The 21,205-nt window shown below is 38.8% G+C and overlaps 1 protein-coding gene across 2 annotated transcripts in view; it reads right to left on the reverse strand.

Annotated features, from left to right (window-relative positions):
* The window catches only part of PPP3CA (protein phosphatase 3 catalytic subunit alpha), a 203,573-nt gene that overhangs the window by 16,189 nt on the left and 166,179 nt on the right, over positions 1-21,205 (reverse strand). For both annotated transcript variants that reach the window (XM_074823175.1, XM_074823176.1), the window contains exons 7-10: positions 19,148-19,225; positions 17,213-17,307; positions 7,384-7,509; positions 4,650-4,724 (exon numbers count right to left, since the gene is read on the reverse strand). In XM_074823175.1, coding sequence (XP_074679276.1) covers positions 4,650-4,724; positions 7,384-7,509; positions 17,213-17,307; positions 19,148-19,225 — 374 coding nt within the window. The remainder of the gene's footprint in view (positions 1-4,649; positions 4,725-7,383; positions 7,510-17,212; positions 17,308-19,147; positions 19,226-21,205) is intronic.

A 21,205-nucleotide genomic window follows, 5' to 3' on the forward strand; every position in this document is an offset into this window, starting at 1 on the left:
GGTTTTGCAGGAAACCAACATGCAGGCAGAAGATCAGCAGCAAAACTTAGCGTCAGTGTTACCACCTCTTGAACGCATACTTTCTCCTACATCACTGCAGCTGTTTCAATAAGGCTTAATTACCCCCCAGTTTAGGTGGGGTGTGCCTGCCTGATGACACCTCTTTTCTTAGAGGAATCAAGCTAATTCTTCCAGTTTATTCACATCTGATAGCTGAAAGAATAGTTTACTATCATAGACATGGCTGCTGCTTCTGTCAAAATCTGTGCTATCTACTACCCCCATGCATTTGTTCAAATGGTCCAGCAGATTACAATTATCAAACCCAAACACCACCATGGTACAAGGTATTGCATTTTAAAATCAACTATTTTTGAGAGCAAGACAAGTGCAGCACTTGGTGCCCAGGCACAGCTGCTCCATGAGACATATTTTGGGGGCACTGGTTATCTAGTGCACACTGCTAGGTTGGTCTAGAGGCAGAGGACACCAATGTGCTGTATTATAGCTCACATGAAAAACGCTTTGGTCATGGAAACAACCATACCTGGCCAAATAAATGAATGAATAAATAAAAGTTCACATTAAAATGCCTCTCTGCCACCAACTCACAGAGAGTAGGTATACATTGCAACCTTGATGGTTTAGAGGAAGAACAACATAAACCAGTGGGAAAAGCTCTCAATTTATTTCTCAGTTAAAAATGAAGTCATTGAAAAGCTAAGACTCTCTCATTTGTCCAGGTAGTATCATGAACACCCTTACCAAGGCACTGGTAAGTAACTGAGACCTGATGACAAGGACTTTGGTTTTGCTCAATCAGTCTCTGTGTAAGTTGGTGCAGAGTTTGCCCCAGGTGCAGTTTATTGCACTGAAGAGCTGTGGCAAATTTCATATGGCACTGTTCACAGCAGAACCAGGTTTTGATCGGCAAGAGACATTTAACTTTGTAATTCTCTTTAGGCTCGGACTACAGCACTGTACTGGGGAAGCTGTATTCCAACTGAGGAATAAATGCTGCAGCTAGCACTGTGACAGAGGGTTTTCTGTGAGAAGGCTGTGAGCCACAATGCTGAAGGCAATACAAAAATTAATGCAGGTAATTTAGGAGTGTCTATGCCAAATCATGATAGCGATGCATACAAAGCAAGACTGTGCATTTGTGTCATCTATTACATTATTGCATCCTTTTAATTAGCAGCTTAGTTTTTTCAATCAAATGCATGAGGCCAGAAATGTTGCTACTTAAAATAAAACAGGACTCCAACTATATGCTGGCTAGGTAAGACGTATTTGCAGCTCCTATTGCTAAGCAATATGTTCGATGCACAAACCATAGAGCACATGAGCTAATGTTCACCCAAGACATTCTTTGCTGGATCAGATTATATTGCAACCACCATAGCAAATAGGACAGAAAGTTCAGCAAGAGTAAACTATCAGAGATAAGAAAACTTGACCTATCATATCTTCTCATTTTTAAAGCAAGTGAAACCGAAAGGCCAATACAGGCCAGCAGGGAGATATGGGATAAAAGGCACTATGATTGCTATTTAGGCTTTCTCTCACTAAACGTATACAGAAACTGCCTACAACAAATTGATCAGATCCCCATGATGTGTCTCCTTAAGCAAAAAAAAAAAAAAAGGAGAAAAAAAACAGGGAATACATGCTGTTGAGCATCCTGCTCATGGCTAGATGCAACATGCATGACTCAGAACCAAAAATAATAATAATAAAAAAAAAAAGGGCTCACAAGAACACCATGCAGTGAGGTCAGGCAATGCTGATGGGGTTTTGTTTTGAAGGGGGAAGTGAGAGGGGAAGACAGGGCAAGAAAGTGTAAGAAAAGATAACAAATGAATGAAATGACTGATCAGTGCAAACCATACTGATGGATCATTCTCATTACATGTGGGAACCCAGGTCAGGGCATGTTCAAACTGCAAGGAGAGAAAGGAAATCAGCAGCGAGCCCTGAAATCTACTGATGATGTAAAAATAAGTGATGATTTTAAAGAATCATTCCATCAAACAAAACGCATCTGCTGTTGCAGATTAGCAGTATTTCCCATAGAAGGAAACGCCTGTTAAGAAAAATGTCAGTGGGTGAATAGGATTGTAGTCCTCCAAGGAAGCTGGACAGAAATTATTGAAAAAGAATAATGGAATGTTGAGCCACTACAAGACTGTCAATGCACAGCCCATACAGCAACAGTTTTATGCTGATAATCATTCCAGTCTGTTTCACCAAGAACACAAATGAAATACATTTCTCCCCAAAAATGCAAGGCTCTAAGGAAAAAAAAAAAAAAAAAAAAAAGAGAGAGAACTCAACTATCTCTGAGAGAAAGAGGATTTTTGTTTGGTGTACAGATAATAAATCAGAACCCACCAGGAAATCATTAAAGATATCAGCCTCTATTTAAATTTAAATCAACCCTCAAATTTACTTTTATGCCCTAATCCTTCAGTCTCCTCCATGTGTATGATCCCCATGAGTCCACTGCTTCCAAGCGTGCGCCCACAGCAAGCTGCAGCACCAGCACCACAGATCCCATTTTACAGCTCTAAGGGGATTATCTGGGAAAGCAGACATGAACATATGCCAGCTCTGGTTTTAGCTATACATGCTAAAGACAACAACATTTCTAATATCTTCCTTAACATAATGTTTTACACAGAGGAATCATTCATACAGAAAAAACTGAAAGCAGATTTAGACAACAGTATTAGCATTACAGTACCAGAAACAGTTTAATTATTCCTCATCTGGAAACTTTTAACGCTGTTAGATATCGTTATGCAGTACACACACATGCAAGCCCAGAGGATTTCAGCGTGTCTCCCTGCTTAGACACCTGCAATGCTGCAAACTCCACGTCTGGATGTGGTAAAACAACCAGGGAGACGGCAGGGGGGAGGTTCACCCTCCTCCCAGAAACACCGCAGTAGATGCAGAGACCTCTTGCAGCTGGAGAGTGCTGCTGTCCCCAAAGGCCCCTAACACCTCATCATTTCTGACTCTGCTTTTGAAAATGTGCTCCTGAACTGTAACTTAGGCATAGGAGTGCTGACACACTAAAATTTTAGAAAAGGACTACAGGCATTGGCCTATCTATCCTCAATGGAATGTTATAGTACAGCTTTTAAAAAAGTATCAGGCCAATGCTGAATTAATTTAAAAATCCTTCCCATAAAGCTTTTGCTTTGGCATTGCATTCAGTGGAATTTCAGCCTGAGCTTAAGTGCTTTCTTGAGCCAAGGATTTTAAGCACGTGGTTTTGTTGCTACTGTATTTAATTTGACACAGTTTTTACTCATTGTATGCCTCAATACTGTTTCACACGCTGCTTTAATTATACAGTAGCTACTTATTTAAATTTCATGAGAAAAAAATTGGGCACAATATTCAAACAGGTGTTTTCTTCTCTCCACTGATTACTGGTTTCAATACATTCAGTCTTTGTCCCAAGTCCTGCAAGATAATTGTTCATGTCCACACTCCGTGGAGGCTGCAGAACAGGGAATTCCATCTGGCTTTTCAGAGTGAAATCAAAGCACTATCATCCATACAGTTCCTCTCCATCGCAAAGGAAACATTTGTCAAAACCCGTGATCTGGCTTTCTCTTCCAAAGATTAAAAATAAAGACTTTGAGAGAGAAGTTTAATTATTAATTACAACTCATTAAATATTTGTCTTACTTGAAAGTTCTTCATTCTCCCTGTTCATTCATTCTACCTACAAACATCCTGAGAATATTTGGTAGTGCTAGATTTTTCCATGTTATTTTTAAATTTTTTAATATTTCTGTTCTTCTCATAGATTTTTTTTTTAAAAACACTGAAAGCATTCATAGTAAGATCATTGGTGATGAATGGGATTTTTTTCAGTTTTGCTCAACTGAGAAGGGACATTCCACAGAGCTGCAATTTACTCTTACACAGCCTAACAGGAAATAACGTCTAATAAAGTAAATTGACTTATAAGAATCCCCAAATTGCAAGATATAAAGTATCATTTACAGTCAAACAGGTACAAGGCAACTTACATTCTTATGAACTCCAACCCAAATGACAACAGAAGTGACCGTTCGTTCCTCTCTTCTTAGCAGAAATATCAGGTCAGAACATTGTCTGTGTTTGCACATTTATTTTTGTTGATTCTAATGCTTCTTAAAGCCTTTTAGATACACAACTGCATTAAAAGAGGTGACGAATGAAATATTTCAAGCACAATCTTCCAAAATTGCAGTACCAATGTTTTGGAAGAAGCTCTTCAGGAAGTTTATTTCATTGTAGAAAGATAATTTCACTGACATAATTAAACTTTCTACAGGAATCCCTGGGATCTTATGCTTGAAATCAACATCTGACCTCTTTGTGACAACACAACACAGACTTCAGGGAGAGAAATACATTTTTTTAAACAAAAGAGTGAGACCAAGGAAAGGGTTAAAGCAGGGCAGAAGGTCCATTAATTCTTTCCAAAGCATGCAGTACAGCAAATCCACTGGAGTCTAGCACAACAGTTGCTTTCAGTGGCACAGAACTTGAACAGGGCTCAGAAAATCATCCCAGGGTTAGTAAATAAACTTCTAAAGTAGTTTCAAGGCAAACGATCTCAACCAAGGGCAGGAGGCTCTTACCATCAAACCCATCTTCCTCTGTCCCTAATTCATCATCTGAGCAGATGTTCAGCACGTTTACCAGCATCTCTGTCACTAAAATGGAAAACAAATGCAAAATTTTGATATTAAGCTTCCCATGGTCTGTCAAAAAGCAAACTCTAGCTAGTAGTGTTAATGAAAATTCAGTACAGAAATGACACCCACTTTTTAAACATGACCTTGTTTTATGTATGTAGTAATATAAGTTTGAAGTGTTTTGTGTAGTTAATAAAAAGTACATGTTCCCATAAAAATTGTTACAAATATAATGAACACCACAACAAATAGACCTTAAAAAAAAAAGTGTTTACAGCCTCTCTTTTTGCAATTGCCAATGAACTAGGTAACTTTTGTTTACTCCCCCTCAATACATTTTTGCCTTTATTCAGCTTGGACAACAGCACTGATTGCTCTCCTCTTGCTGCTACATTGCAATAGCATTTGATTTCCTCACTCAGTAAATGGAAAGCCATTCCAATTGAAAAAGTTACAGCAAGAGGGATCACAGAATATTTATTTATTTATCCAGGTTTTTGGCACTGTACTTTCAGTTCAAGAAAACATTAACCCTTGTAAGATGTCCACAAAGGGGCAGTGTCCCTTGAAATCCAGGACAAATAGACTAGATGATCATTGTAGGTCCCTTCTAGCAGGAACTACTGTATATTCAATAGAAACATCATTATCGGTGAATTCAGAATATATTCAACTCTGCAACTTGGGCACAGAAGGGTCAGCCTCAGGCTGCCCCTAATCTGGTCCCAGCTCCTTCTAGAAAAGCAACAGTGAGACACTAACCAGAGAGCACACAGAGTGAGAACAACCGAAAAAAAAAAACACCAGCAAAAAATCACAACCAAGGAAATGTAATTTAGAGATCAAAAAAGCCAAAGGTACAAGGTAGAATATGAAATCATTAGCAGATTGAGAAAAACTCCACTACATCTACATGTAGTAAGCATCATTAAAAGGGTTACCAGGCATGTCTAGGCTTGCACTAGCTACACAGGTTGAAACTTTAAATTTTTTAATCAAGTGGTTATTAAAATCCTCTTCTATGACAACTATGACGGCTTGGAACATTAGAAGGGTGGGATAAAGCTATATTTTTCCTACATTAGTGAAGGATTTAATACTTCTCTTTGACAGGATTAGTGGAAAGACTTTCCACATTAAGAAGGACCAGTGAAACTAACAACTTCCTACCTTTGTTGGCCTTTGAGGAAAAAAAAAGCTATAAAAAAAAGGAAACAAATAAAAGCTGTGTAGAACATCAACTCTTACATCCATGAGTTTTGTTTTGCAGAGAAAGGGAAAACACTGATTTCACTTCTCAGGGCTCTAAGATTTCCAAGCAACTGGTAAGAGTGACCACTGGGAAGACATGAAGGAGAAAAAAAATTCCAAGAAAAAAGAAGGAGGAGTGTCCATGGTCTCAGAACATCAACAAATCTGACCATGCATCCTGCAGCCCCACCTGAGGAGGCCACCAGTGGGAAGCCTCTGAAAAAACGACCTCACAGAACATTTTACAGGACCTGCAATATGTATGAAGAACAGGCCTATCCTAAAAACAGCCTGGCTGAGTTTATGGCTGAAGAAAATGAAAGCATTTTATCTGCTTCACAAGAGTCTGCAACACGTGTCAGTGTGGATTATGTAATGCCTCCATTAGTGGAAACAGCTGTCTATTCTTTGTTAATCCCTACTTCATTGTCTATCTGCTTTGTTCACAGAGACCTCAGGCATCTAACCAGCAGCTTTCCTTGTACAAAAAGAGTAGCTGAAAACAAAGCTGGTCATGACTGCAGGTAAGAGCCACAGCTGGTTGTACTTCCAGTTGCCTATTAAGAGAGAACTGTTATTCCAAGCAGCTTTTAAGAGTTTATTACAGTTTTCTGGCAGTAATTGCTGTTGCAGCAATATACTATAATGGATGGATCAAAGCAAGCTTCATCTCAGGTCCTGAATAAAATGACTTGGGGTTTAAGCAGTTTGCATTATGTATTCATTTAATATGTTAGACCAAAGTGTTTTCATGCCTTTTGTGTGCTTGCCATTCATAGCATGAAGTTGTCTTCAGGCAACGTCAAGAGCATCATGTTTCAATAAAACATGATTTATGTTATTTACAGTCTTCTTGACAGTGATGAGGCACTATATGCCCTGGGCAAAGAAGGGGCTGAGGAGCAGGTTTTCCTTCTTCCTGCCATCTCTCTACTCTCTCCAGGAACAGTTAACTAGACTGTGTCTTAGCATCACCAGCTCCATGTTTGCTGGTGAAAAAGCAACCCATCATCATCTTATCAGAAAGGTCAGTTGGGTAAGGATGTAACCGTAGTAGTGAAGTCTATTGTGATGTCCCTCAAGCAGTAAGCAATAGCCAAGGGAATGCCCAAGACCTTATAAAGGAACAAATAATAAGAATTTTATTCAGTGAATGCACCTCTGGCCTGCAATGCCATAAAATCTATTTCTACAGCAGAAACATAATGGCATCAGAGCTTGGCAAGAGTGGAAATTACAGGAACATATGAGAAGTGTGATTAACCATTAGTATTTGCTTGCCCCTCTAAGGCCTTTTTCTACAAATTTGTCCTCAAAAGCAAGTTATCTGTCTTCAAATTATTCTTGCCATTTCAAATAAATGAGGCCACATGCAGTGACTAAGAAACCATTTTGCAGATTCTATGAACACAGCCAATTTACATACCTTTCTCACCCACAAACGGCAAGGACCAGGTAAACACATCCATGAAGTTTGGAAGCCAGTACGGATGAGGGGAGCAGTTGAACTGTCTGATATTCATAACGTTGTTCTCATATTTCAATACTGCAGCTAGAAGGGAGAAAGGAAAGAAACAAGAGAGATGTCAGTCACACACGTGTGACTGGCTACCAGACCAGTAACGCTCACAGCATGCACAGCCTGCAGAGCTGCACCAGCTTTCAACCACTTGACCCAGTGGCAGCACCTGACTGCTATCTATAATAGGATACAGCCTCAAAGAAGTTGCAAGCCATTTCCAGTCTGAAAGTGGTGTCATCAGCTTTCCCTGGCACTAAGATGGGTTGGTAAGTGAATTAGTAACTCTGAGTAGTCATGAACATCGGCTCTGGGATCTGCCACCAGCGAGGAACGAGGCAGAGTATCCACAAGCATCCATTTCACACAGTTATCTGAGCTCCTCACAACCATACATTGGAGATAACAGAGAACAGATTTCATCACTCAAGAGTTTGAATGCTGCTCTGCCAATGAACATTTTCAATATATTTAATTCATAGTATTGTGCAGCAGATGATACTTTCTTCTCATATTATTCAAACTCTAGGCACAAGAGACAGTATAGTATATATAGTATGAATAAATACTAATATGATTTGTCTTGCACCATTTAAAATTTGTATCATTCTTGTCACACACACACAAGGACTACTTTTGCAGATATATATTTATGCCATAGACACTTTTTAAAGCAGTATGACAAGTTCAGTGTTAAACTTGTGTTAATGGACTTCAGGTATCTGAAACAGGATCTGATTAACTTTAACCTGGTTTTGCAATATCAACAGAACAAAGTAAATCAAAATATTACAAAGCATATTGGTAAGAAACAGCTATTTATTTCTAGAAGAGACCAGAGCTGTACCCAGGCCCAGTGCAGTCAGAAGTCAGATGAAAAAGGGAAAGGCTGAATGTGGCTTGGGTATAACTGTGAGGGCAGAGAGTGCAAGCGGGAGAGAAAGGGACAACATCAATTTGGTTAGGGAGGAGCAAAGTAACCATGCTGAAAATGCAGCAGATGAAATAAAATGAACTCAACAATAAACCTAGGTAACTGCCCTTATCAAAACATTTGTCCAAAGCATGAAGTTTGCCCAACACTATGCTAATACTATGTTCCATGCCAAATCTAGACTTTCACGCACTTCTAAAATTTTTATAGCTATATGTGGTTATTAGGATGCTGTAGATTACTCAAACCTCAGGCCATTCATTGAGACCACCTGGAAGAACACAGAATGGGGATGGGTTGAGCAGCTGTTTGTATCGCAGGTCTGTTTGCTGGCTTTAAAAGAATGTATTGAGGGGAAGCTTTAAATAATAATGGACTTTCAATGAAAATCATCCAGTGCTGGATTTCTATTGTTCACTTTATGGGCCAACTGCTTCAGCTTGGGAAACAGTAAAACTAAATCTCATCCCTTCCTTCTCCTTTTTTTCTTTTTTTTTTTTCTTTCCGTCTTCTTGCAAAGACACATGTAATGTAAAATCTTAATACAGTTACTCAACCTGGTGACAGTATCTCTAACTTAATTAGGGTATATTTTAATTTACAGAATCTGTTTCCTGAAATTCAGTAATTTCTAAATTGCACAACCACAGAATGCATGTGATCTTGGATGTGAGCAGAACCATTTATGAAACAGAAGAGCAAGTATTTCTTTGCTTATGGAGAAAAAGGTAATTTTGAGATAAGCACCTAAAACCAAAGGGATTTATAACTATCCTGAACACAAAGACATAAAAGTTTTTAAACAATACAGTTACAGGAGCTGCAGGCAGGATCTTTAATCAACATGGGACTGAAACAGTCAACAGAAGCTGAAGCTTCCATCGACTGCAAAAGGTGCTGGCACCTTACATTTTTATTACTGGAAAAATAAGGGTGGGGTTTCACATTTTAAAAGACAGTTCAGTGAACTTCACATGACGTTTGCTGGTCATCTCACTACTAGCATTTACATATAGTTCTGAACGCAATCGCTGCTCAGATGCTTACTCTCATGTATACAGTGCTGACTTCACTATGTCCTGCTGGTCATCATCTGATCTTGTAGCAGTTCTAGTTCTGTAGCTGTAGATGAGCTGTCATCAAATACTTTTGAGACATCAAATACACTAGAGACAATATACTGCACATACTGGAGGACATGTATGTAACTACATAAATCATCCTCAATCTGCCTTTTTAAGCCAGGAATTAAACCATCCTGATGAGATCTAGTAACCTGTGACCTTCATAATGGTACCCCTCAGCTTTAGTCAAAGAACAATGAATCAAGGAAGCAACACAGAGTAACACCTTCATAAATGATGAAACAGCATGAATCAAAATTATGTCAGAAATACAACACACCAAAGACACGTAGAGAAAGAGGTATATCATACTTTGTTCTCCCCTTTCCTCCAGCCTTCCCACCTCTGGCTCCCCAGGGAGGAACACAGTTCCAGGGGCTGGCTATCACTTAACAGCCAGCAATAAAGTTATGTGACTGCAATATGGCACAGCACTGTAGGAAATGCAGTGTATTGCAACATTGGCTGAAGGGGGTAAACAATTTCTTCTGATTATTCATCTCCTTCCATTGACTAAAGTGTGTGGCAATCACAGAAGAAATTTTTTTCATGCACTAGACTATTGCTTCCCACAAAAATTTAATAGGTTGCTAAATGTCTTCCATTTTGTGGCTGATGACAGAGTGCAGAGTCACCTGGGAGTTTCCGAAGTCTACTCACTGATAGACATACAATACAGCTCCCTAACATTTACAGGAACTTTGGCCAGGCAGACGCCCTCCATTTAAATAAACCACATTTGACTCTTGCCCATCCTAGTCTGACAGTTGGCAGCCATTCTGCTGCTCAGTAGAATAAAAATGGCTTAATACTGCTATTAGCAAAAATGAGAAAACTTGTGTCAATGCTCTTCATATTTCCATTACTTTTTGGCTGACATTACATATGGCAGATCGAAATTCATTCTCCTTCTATTACAGTGACACAATTGCATAATAAAAATAAATAGTTTGTGGCTTTACAGCAAAAATGAGTCAAAACCACACAAAAAGGGCCACTTAATGGTTGTGAAGATTCATTTAGAAGGACTAAAACTTCAAATTCATCATCTTAGAGAGCTGAGGTAGGTCCCCTTCCCATTATTTCTGCAATTTATCCATTAAGTCTATTTCTAAATTCTGTGAAAGTTGAATAAATCTTTTTTACAAGGAACTTTTAAAACTGCCCTCTAAAAAAGCTTGAACCATAAGCAAACAGTTGGAAAACATCAAATTAAATATAAATAGCTTAAGTTGGGTTTGTTTTTCTTTTAAAGGAAGGTAAGTTGTTTTGAGACTACTGTAAAAATTTTTCACACCACCTTATTAATTTATGTACTTGAAATCTTCCAAAAGCAATTTTCTATAACAGTATGTTAAAAACTATTGTCCTCTGTAAATGACATGTATAGCTCCCCAAAAATGACTTCAAAAGCCACTTGAAGAAGAACACTATACAACAGAGCCAGGTAATAACAGAGACAGAAGTCTTCTAAAATAACCCTACTCTTAAAATAAAATAAATCAGGGTAGTTACCAGTATCACAAAGATTTTTCTGAATTTTTAATTTAAAATCTTTCACTTATAAGCACAATGTAAACAAAATACTTTTATTAGGTGACTAATGAAGATAATTAACATTAAACAAAGTGGCTCTTGTCATGATTGTGCAGTTCTGACTACTGTTTAGTAGTCAGAAGACGAAAACTTCACCTTGATCAAGTAGAAAATGCTTCTCAGCTAATAGTAGGAGTTTCTCTGAGCTATTCTGGCCCCTTGCTTGCTTTCGGTCATAGCTCTTCTCTTCCTCTCTGTTGGATCAGAAAAGGTTTGGGGGGTTTCACCTCTGCTTCATTTCTTAGTCCACGTTAACTTGATGTCTAAGTAGCTATTGGAGACCTCAGCTACGCTGAAAGAGCAGGAATCTTTTGAAGGCTATATGACTACAGACCACATGGTCGCTGATGGGGGAGAGAGAAGAAAGTGGAATGGGTTCCTTTGGTTATGAAACCTGTAACTGAGGAAAACCTGACTCTTTCCAACACTTGCTTATTATTCCAGGCTGCAACCTCTATACTTTTCTTTCCAAATGTATACTCAGACAGATGCTAGCAGACCAAGCCACCAGCCACAGTTTTATCGTGTATAATCACCAACCAGAGCAAGAATCTTATTTTATTATTCTCAACAGCCACACACATTTTAACCTAATTTTGGTACTTGCTGTTGTAAATGAGTTTTAGAAGCTAATGTTTTGTAAAGTGAAGATGTGCAGATATCCCAAATGACATTATACTTCTTTCCAATGCTAGTAAACCAAGATACGGGATGCTGAAATCACATTAGATTGAAATGAAACACTAACGCAGCAAGCAAAGGGCATTCATACTGTTTAGCTTTAAGCATTTAACATAGGTGCCTAAGGCTGGAAATACGGGTGGTGAAAAATGTGCAGGTAAGAAATCCCTTTCCTTCAGCTAGAAATGGAGACAGCTTTTCTAACCTTCTCAGGGTCAAATATAAGCACCAAATGCCATCTGAGCCCCCCTGCGACATCTCCTTGGTCTCCCTCAGTTAAAGATGAACCTGGATTGCTCCTGTCTCCTGTGTCATACCTCTCAGGTCCAAGTGGATGTGTCAGACCCCTCCGGCATCTCAAATGGCTCTATAAAAGCCTAAAGGTTGGGCAGTGGATTAAGGCCTTAAGCAACGTAAACAACATTAAACTGTCTGACCAATAGTTCAGAAACACCCAAAGACATTACACATCCTGCTTCAAGATCTGCTGAATCAATAAATTCATTTATAACGTTTCCATCAGAGGAGAAAAAAAATGAGCATGGCAGAAATACTAGCTCAGAATGAACAACATGTTTATAGACAAACAACCTCAAAATAATTTTAGCAAACAAGTTAACTAATTTTCCCATAATTTTTTTCAGAAAACTCATCCTGCATTTAGAGAATAAATGCAGTGAAACGTTTCTCAAATTCTCCATACCTAAGAAAGAATTTCAATTTCTGATTTAATGCCAAATTAACTTCAGCATCAACTGGGAACACTGCCTTCTCCTCCAGCAGAGTTGCTAAGTAACCACAGCATTTTCTGCCCAAGACGGGTCAGGGATAAGGGTTAGTAAAATTCTTAAGCAGTTTAAACATTATCAAAGGAAAAAATTATTTACTATACAAGGTAATGATGTAAATAATCTAGTAGAGAAGTGGGGCTAATTGCAGTTGGGAAAATTTTCACTTACAGAATTCTGAAGATGTTTATTTTAAATGTGCAACTGCGTCTTCCAAAGAAACAGTGCAATAACATTCAAGATTTTATCAACAGACTGCAAAAATCACTTCTGGCAACTTCTCTGTATCAGCAATGAGATGGCCTAGATACCCTGACAGCTCCTCTTTAAAAGCTTTTGTTTCCATGACAAGGCCTCATCACAACAGCAGAGATAAAGCATTAAAGAAAACTGATAGGGCAAACAGAAGGTTACACTGCTTTTCTTTCTCCCAAACTGCTATTATTTCTCAAAGACCTTCCTTGTCTTCCAGGTATATTACTCTGCCTTTTTTTTAATATGAAAAAAGCTTTCCTGTTAGATACGTTTGGATTGGGTACACTTCTTACCTTGTATCTATGGTATACCACATGCTGATACTTTATACACGCTTCATTGATGTATTACTTATCTGATACGTTAGCAAGCATACTGATGTACAGCTGGTTTTGATTTTCTAATATCCCAAACTCCCCTGCATACTTTCTTTGTTTCTTTCCTTCATCATCTGCTTTTCCTTTCAGCAACACCATGCGTACATTGCAGCATGTTGGAAGAGACATCATGTTTTTTTTTTTTATAGCTTTGGATACTCTGGTGGTTATCTTGCCACCACGAAACCTAATCTTTTAAGTGTTCAAAAGGTAATAGTCTGTCTTTAGACAGCTAAAGTTGTTCACTCAGCCAAAAAGCGTGCACTTACTAAAGTGACAGACAGACACTAAAGTATGAAGTATTGCCAATGATTTACAAATAAACTGCTTGCATCTGTAGAACTTCTGTAAAATGTTGCATTTTATTTTTTTTTTTTTTGTCGGGGCATAAACAGCATTACAGCAAGCCCTAATTAAGGCATTAAGAAATATTAAATGCGGGAATGAAAGTTTAGACATGGTAGAAGGCCAGCAGATAACACAATGCAGTAATTTTCGGCACCCTCTTATTCTGTTGCTATAGAGAATTTCTCCTGGTGATGGGCACCCTTGAATCCAGGGGTAAACCTGTACTTACACAACACAAGAGTTTCTTGATCAGTACAGCCTTCTCCAAGGCCCTGAAGTCACAGGTAACAATCACAATCCAATTAACATTTATCTTCTTGCATGAGGAGTTTTGATCCTCTCCAGAAGGAGCAGTCTTAGAAAATCATCAATGCACCAGTATTTCTTATAACAAGTTTTAATAATAATCTTAAAGTATCTTTTTCTTCATGCTTTTTAATAATATGAGAGCAGAAATGTTTGCGAAAGCTATGAAGACACTGAACAGAAGCTCAGAAGTTGCCTAAAAATGTATGTATAAATTTCTTCCCTTTGCCAGTGCTCTCCATTATAATATGGAAGGCATTAATGACAATAATGGAGAAGGATAGTCTTGGAACTTGGACACTAGGCCCCCCATATCTAGGCAGTTTCTGAATCACCCCCTGGAAGTGTATCTCTCTGTCTCCATCACCTACACAGGGAATCCCTGACAGGAGCCTCCTAATTGAAAAACCTAACTTGGCACCTGAAGTTGTGCATGTGTGTGGGCTGGGGTTGCAACAGGATCAGCAGACACATGCCGGATGAATTACACACACAGCCTTCATGAGGCAATGGCCAGTAACCAAAAGGATACAAAAAACTCCCTTTGGTGTCAGAATCCAGCAGAGCAAAGCCAAAAGAGATTCCCATGGTGGGTCAGTACCTTGAGATAGCCCATGCAGAGGGTCTGCAGCAGCATTATTAACAGCAGATAGTCTGAACATGGTCTCGCTTGGGTAGCTTGTCTTCAGCTACTCCTGCCAAACCTCCTTTTGCTCCAGGAATGCTGCCTCCCTACTGCTCTTTGAGGATATATCTGATCCCAGGGGCTGCTCTACAGTAGGGACTGAATAAGCCCTTGGATAAAGTTGGCAACTAAGCCCACTCCTTCTGAAGTGCTTTGAAGCAAGTACAAGAAAGTACATCTGCTTTAATGGGCATGAGAACTATCAACCTGGGGTAGAAAATGAGTGCCCCTAGCCCCTTGCCGCTTTTAAAAAAAATGTATTAATTTTAGATGGAGCCTCTCAGGAAATTATTTAAGGTGACTTTATTAGCTAAGTGACAACCAGAAGCATACTAAGAACGCGTACTAAAAAGGAAGACACTTATTAGTAGGAGAGTAACTCCTTTTCCAAGGGCTGATAGTAACCAAACCCCTAAATGATCGGTAAAAATCAATCAGGTTCTGCACCAGTACACAATGAGTCAGCTAGAGCAACTGCCCTGTAACACCTCCGGATGGAAAAGCCTTCCTTCACCTCCTGAAATCAGTCAGTCAGTCAGAAGCTCGGTGTTCTTAGTTAACTCATTTGCTGCAAATCAAGGAAGCCAACAAGTAGCCATGTTTTGGACTGATTGAGGATGATGGTGTTTTTCTTTCTTGAAGAGGGAAGCAAGCACCCAAACGCTATGCAGATGAAGATGCATGAGCAATGCAGCATGAAAAACTATGCATGATGTACTTTAAATGCCAAGAGCCAGTGCAATCAGTCACATGAAATAATGCGTCAAAACTTCTAATGAGAGAAAAGGAGGCAGTTAAACCCAACAGAAATTCATTACAAAGCTGCTAAAGGTCAGCCTCTAAATTTACAACAAGTCATACATTAAAGAGTGGCACACTGGTGCTGATCTCGGACCCACTGCTGATCTGTCTGCGCTCACTCAGAGCAAACATTGAGCAGACATCACCTGCACTGCACGCAAACTTCAGCTGTGACTGCAGATAACCAGCACCCCTCAGCAGCTGGCCTACAGCCCTTCACCAGAAAAGGCTTTCCACCAGTTTTAAGACCTGCCTACCACAGCACAGTATCCTGGAACAAGGGAAATGACCCTATCTTCTGAAACAGAGATAATAGAGAGGCACTTCTCTTCACCACCCAAACTGTGTTTTCAAATTCCAGATTTTGAATATTATAAATCACTGCTTTACATTTAACATTTGCCTTCATGACAAAAGACTCACATTGTTCACCCGTTGCCTTCATGTGCACAGAAATGTCACCATGCATTAAGAAACAAAAGGTGAACACTTTCTGCCACCTCGCTTCTACAGACCTGTCATCGGTTTGCCTTCTACCCAAAGCAGCCAACCCAGAGAGTAAACGCACTTTTCCCACCACCAGCAATAATGCTGCCAAGAAAATTAACACATTCCTTGTTTCATCCTGTGCTTTTTGGGTTGTTAGCAGAGTCCCTGTATTATTTACTTTTAGAGAAGTAGCTACTGACAGTTCTGCTTGCACATTTTTTGCAGAATGCTTTTATTATTTTCTCCACAAGTTAACATGCACATTGAGAACACCAAAGTGTACAAACCCCATTACCTAACAGTGAAGTGTTTCCTCCCCTTGCACACAGTTCATGGCATAACAGCTTTTAGATTATAACTTTTATAATACAAAATAATGCCTGAAGAAGCCTTCTTTTGCAAGTTCAAAAAAAAATTAAAAGTGCTTACTTCCTTTGCAGGCAAGCATCCAAATTAAAAATATTTTTTCTCAAGAAAGATTGATCTCTTTGCAATGGAGCTACCTTTCAAGAACATCACTGAGAAAAATATTATTTTGCTTTGCTCACAGAGGAACACAAATAACTTTAGCTTTAAGTGAACAGGAGAAAGCAAACATTACTGCTCCTTTCAAGATATAGGAGGACAGGTTTATTAGAATGCTTTATTTTTAGAAACATGATTTTTTTTTCCCAGTTCATTAGAGGAGATTTCAGGGCATGTAATAAGCTAAGAAACTCAGAGAAGCTGCAAACACTTGTATTCAGTGGAATCTTTACAGAGTGACCACGGACTGCTTATTTGTGCAGAAACCTTTTTTTTTTTTAGCTGATGATATTTCCTACTTAATGGTTTTCAAGTGATTGAAAAAACAAAAACATAGAGGAACTCGGTCAATATCTATCCCATGCTTTATCCACTGATGATCTGCCAAAGTTTGTTAGCTGGCTAGAGTGTTTGCATATACACTCTCCATTAATTTTATTGGAAAGGAGCAAAGGGACAAATAATTAATTATAAGGAACACTGGGCTCTGAACATCTCACACACAGCATTTCTTAATATACTACTTTTAGTTAAATAGAGCTGTTCTCAGTTTTGCTTCCTGTGTAACACTTAATAACTTGTAGTCAAAATACAAAATATCCTAAGGCATATTAGAATCTACAGTTATGTTCACTAGCATACATCTGCCTGTAATAAATTTAATTAGATTTGTATTATGCAATAAACAGAATGGGCATGAACTAATAAATAGAGGGAAAAAATGGGCATGAACTGATATATAGAGAAAAGAGTGAAAAAAAACCAATAATATATTTGAGTAAAGAGAAGTACAGTCTACTGTATATTAACAGGAATTAAATTCTTACCTTTGTTATTGTATACATCTAGATAGTTTGGTGCTGAAAAAATTGTGATTAGTGAAGGGAAGCCTGTTGTTTGGCTTTTCCTGTACATACGATACCTAGAAGGAAAGACAAGATACTAATTGTTGTCCAGTGTTGTATGTATATTTGTCACTGACCAAATATAGCGCAAAAATACCTACTACATTACTGCACTGACTGTTTACAAATGTCAAGACAGAAAAACGTGCATATGGGCTTTTTAAAGCCATGGAAAAAAAGATCTCCTGCAAGCTTAGGCTTATTCATTATATCAATTTGGGATGGCCAGGGATCCACACCATGTTTGAAAGCTCTTTGCCTGAAATTTAGTAAGCCAGAGGTGGTTTTTATTACAAATTTGCTCAGTACCCATCCCTGGAGCCAGGTGGCCTCTATGCGTGTGCACCCCAGGACATTCCCAGACTTTCCCTCTGTGGGACTGTGGGTGAAGGTGAGCACCACCATCTGCCTTGGAGGGGCACGGTACTGCCTTCAGAAGAGGAGTGCATATCCTCCATGACCCTGCAGCTGCCTGCCCTCTCTGGGCATGCAAGTGACAGCAAGGCCAGGGGAGACGGAAAGTATACGAAGGGGATGGGAAACAAGGGGTCCAATATTTTCAGTGCTGTGTCTAATCTCATCCAGTCTATTAGCCAGTTTAATGCTTGCAAGTTTTCATTACCTTATGAAAAATAAAAGGCTTATTGGACCAACATATAATCAATCAAGCATTAAACCTGTAAGTGATTGGAAGCAAACCAGCCACACTGTACTTTTGTCTTACTAAAACACAAGTAACACCAAATACTGCTCTTCAGTCTTCAGCTACAAGAAACTGGCAATCATCCACAATGGTTGCACTGAAATAATTGTATAGTTTCAATACAATGCCTTCTACAAAATTTTATTTTTCACCCTTTATTAGAAAGCAATACTACAAAAATGAAATTTTCTTACCCTTGGGTATTGCATGCCAGTTATTTTTGGCAGAGTAATAGCTTGCTTTTAATTGCATTGACGTTTTTAAGTATGTGATAATTCAAACATGCAGAATAGCTTTTTATATGCATAGCAAATATCGACCTCATCCCTACAATCTTGCTACTTTATCTTTTATTACTATTCAGGTTGGATAAAGTTTCTACCTCCAAATAAACACATTAATAATTTATGCAAGATATGCAAAGTTATTTATTCAGATACCAATCCTTCATTAAAATCTCACAAGTATGGTACATTTCAATGAATAGATAATTTTTAATAATTTTTTGAAGTGACATAAAAAAAATTCTATCTTTACACTGGCAATAGTTTCATGAGGGAACCATCAACACCACTTGGTGCTTGGTCTGGATTGTTTTTGCACACAGTGTCTTAATAAACTCTTTGAATTCATTAATAATACTCCTGAATGAAATAATTTTTGGCTATTGAGTTCCATAAGTTTATTCTTCTTGATAAACGAGTAGGCCCAGAAGTTTCAGATAGGTGTGAAAGACTTAAAAGGTGACAGTTCTGGCCTTCATGAGCCAAATCACTTCCCAAGTATTATGGCAATCAGTGTGTCAGAAGTCTCAGGCACATTTGCAAAACTTCTTTTTCTGACCTGAATTTGTTTTCCAACCCAAGTTTGGCATTCAAATAACTTTTAGCCATTTTATGCCACTTAAAATCACAAAGGCTAAGTAAGTGGGATATAATGAGGATTCATTAAGTCCTGTAATTCAGTAATAATCTTGTAAAAGACTTTCTAATGCCAGTGTATGTATTTATAGCATTAATAAAAAGTGATAGCTCTTGCAACTTAATTTTCAGTTTTTCAGTTCATTTTTACCCAGTTGTTCTTTCTTTCCTTGCTCTGTTTGACAATGGTAAGCCATTATTCATTATTAGTGCCCCCTCTTCACAGATACTTACCCAGCATCCTGGGCTTCATGAGCTCGGAGTATAGATAACAAGTTATTGTGCTGTAGGAATTCACATACAGCAGGGTAACTGTTGGAAGAAAATAATAACACCTGTTATGACATTATCAGAAGCACCACATTTAGCTTTTCAAAAAATGTTTCATCCAACATGCATCATTCATGAAATCAGCCCCTGCTCTGCAGGCAGATTTCAGTAGAGACAACACTAGCAGCAGCACTTTTTTTAATCCCACCCATAACTGCGTGGAGAGGAACTCTGGAAAGTTGCAATTCATTACATAACAATCTCCCTATTGCTTGTCAGAAAGAAAGTAATTTATTTGATTATACTTTAAGATTCAATGTACTCTGAAAAAGAAAAATGTGATACAATGGTTGCTTGCAACAGAAAACCTCCTCGCCCACTAACTACAGTATGCACAGGCTGCTTATGGACACCAGATAATAAGGTGATGTGCAGAAAGAGAGGGAGAAAGACAGAACGAAGAAAGTCAAATCAATCTCCAAACTAGAGACGTTTCATCATCTGAACTTCATCTCCTTGATAAACAAGAATTATCTTTCCCCTTGGCAATTTAAAATAAGTTCTATGACTTCTGAAACCCCAAAAATGTGCCCATTGAATACATCTTTCCAAGACATGTTCTGCTGTATGAGTGAAAACAGAATCATTAGGTGAAAATGGCAATAGAGGAATCTCTATCATATTTTTCACTGCACGTGGACGATGTTGCTTTCATGGAGAATGGAGGAGCCCTTTCTTACAACCTCAGCACCATGAAAACCATTCTTGCTGTTTAAAGACACTAAACACATGGAAATCACATACAAGAAAAACAAAACAGCATAACCTGAATGCAGTTTTGACAGCACATGTGTGAAATATTAAGTTTTCAGAGAAAAGCTACTTAAAATGATACTTAAATAAGTGTTATAGAACTTAAAATTACTCCATTTTGTTTCTTTCAAAAATAACTTTTGTTTTTCCTGTAATGACTGTTTTCTTCTTGCTTTTAAACCACTGATGACTCTCCATGCCTGTACTGAAGGATAACAAGCATGATGGCCACCTATCACTTCAAGACAGGAAGCAAACCCTCTCCTCTCGTGTCATTAGTAATTTAATACAGAACCCAAGAAAGCCAAAACTTCCTGGCTTCCCCTGTCAAAGGTCAACTGTAGCAAGAGCAAAACAGAACAAAGAACATGCATGCAAGAGAGTAAAGGAGAAGTGGTGTTGGAATAAAAAAGACTTCACAGATTTGGCAAAACCTTACCAGGCCACTTAAAAATATCTAAGGGGTGGGAAAGAGTCTTTATTCAGATGACACTGAGAGCTCTCCCCTTTTCTCCCTCTTCAGGCCAGTTGTGTACAATTTGTTTTGCCTCATCCAGATTTATTTCCCACCCTTGAAACCAAGCAATCATTCAGCTGACTGCTTTGTATTTCATGACCTTTCATCAGGGTAGGAAGTGGGCGCCCCTGCAAGGTAGCAGGTGGCCTCACCCACCCCTGGAGTTCCGTGACTGTCTGAAAGGCACTTCTGAATTTAACGTTGCTCACTGGCAAGGATGCAGCATGGTATTGGCTCCGTTCTCGCTAGCAGCTTAAAGGAGGTGCATTTAAAACATTAAACCTGGGGAGAAACCAAGTGTTACTACCTCCTGTCACTATCTGAATTTAGTTGAGGTTGCCTGCACATCAGCAGCAAGACAAGCTGGCCAGGCACCCGAGTTTGAGTTGTTACTCTCCTGCGCCCCTTTGTCTGACTGAGTCTGACCAGCTCCAAAGCCGATGTGGTGGAGAGGCAGGCTGGCATGGGTGGAGATTTGGGCAACCTTCCAAGTGCAGCCTGCCCCTGAGCAACATCTGACCTGAGACCGGGACCGGGACACAGATTTTCCTGGATTTGAGGCCCAGGATGTGACATGCAGATGTTATAATTCCCTGTTCTCATTGCTGGACAAGTTGGAGAGCAACAATCAAAAAAAATCAGAACTGGTAGCAAAAGGTGTAAACCTCACATAGCAGCTCTGAAATGTCACC

The sequence above is a fragment of the Strix aluco genome, chromosome 4 (assembly GCF_031877795.1).
Source record: "Strix aluco isolate bStrAlu1 chromosome 4, bStrAlu1.hap1, whole genome shotgun sequence".
Classification (NCBI taxonomy): Eukaryota; Metazoa; Chordata; class Aves; order Strigiformes; family Strigidae; genus Strix; species Strix aluco.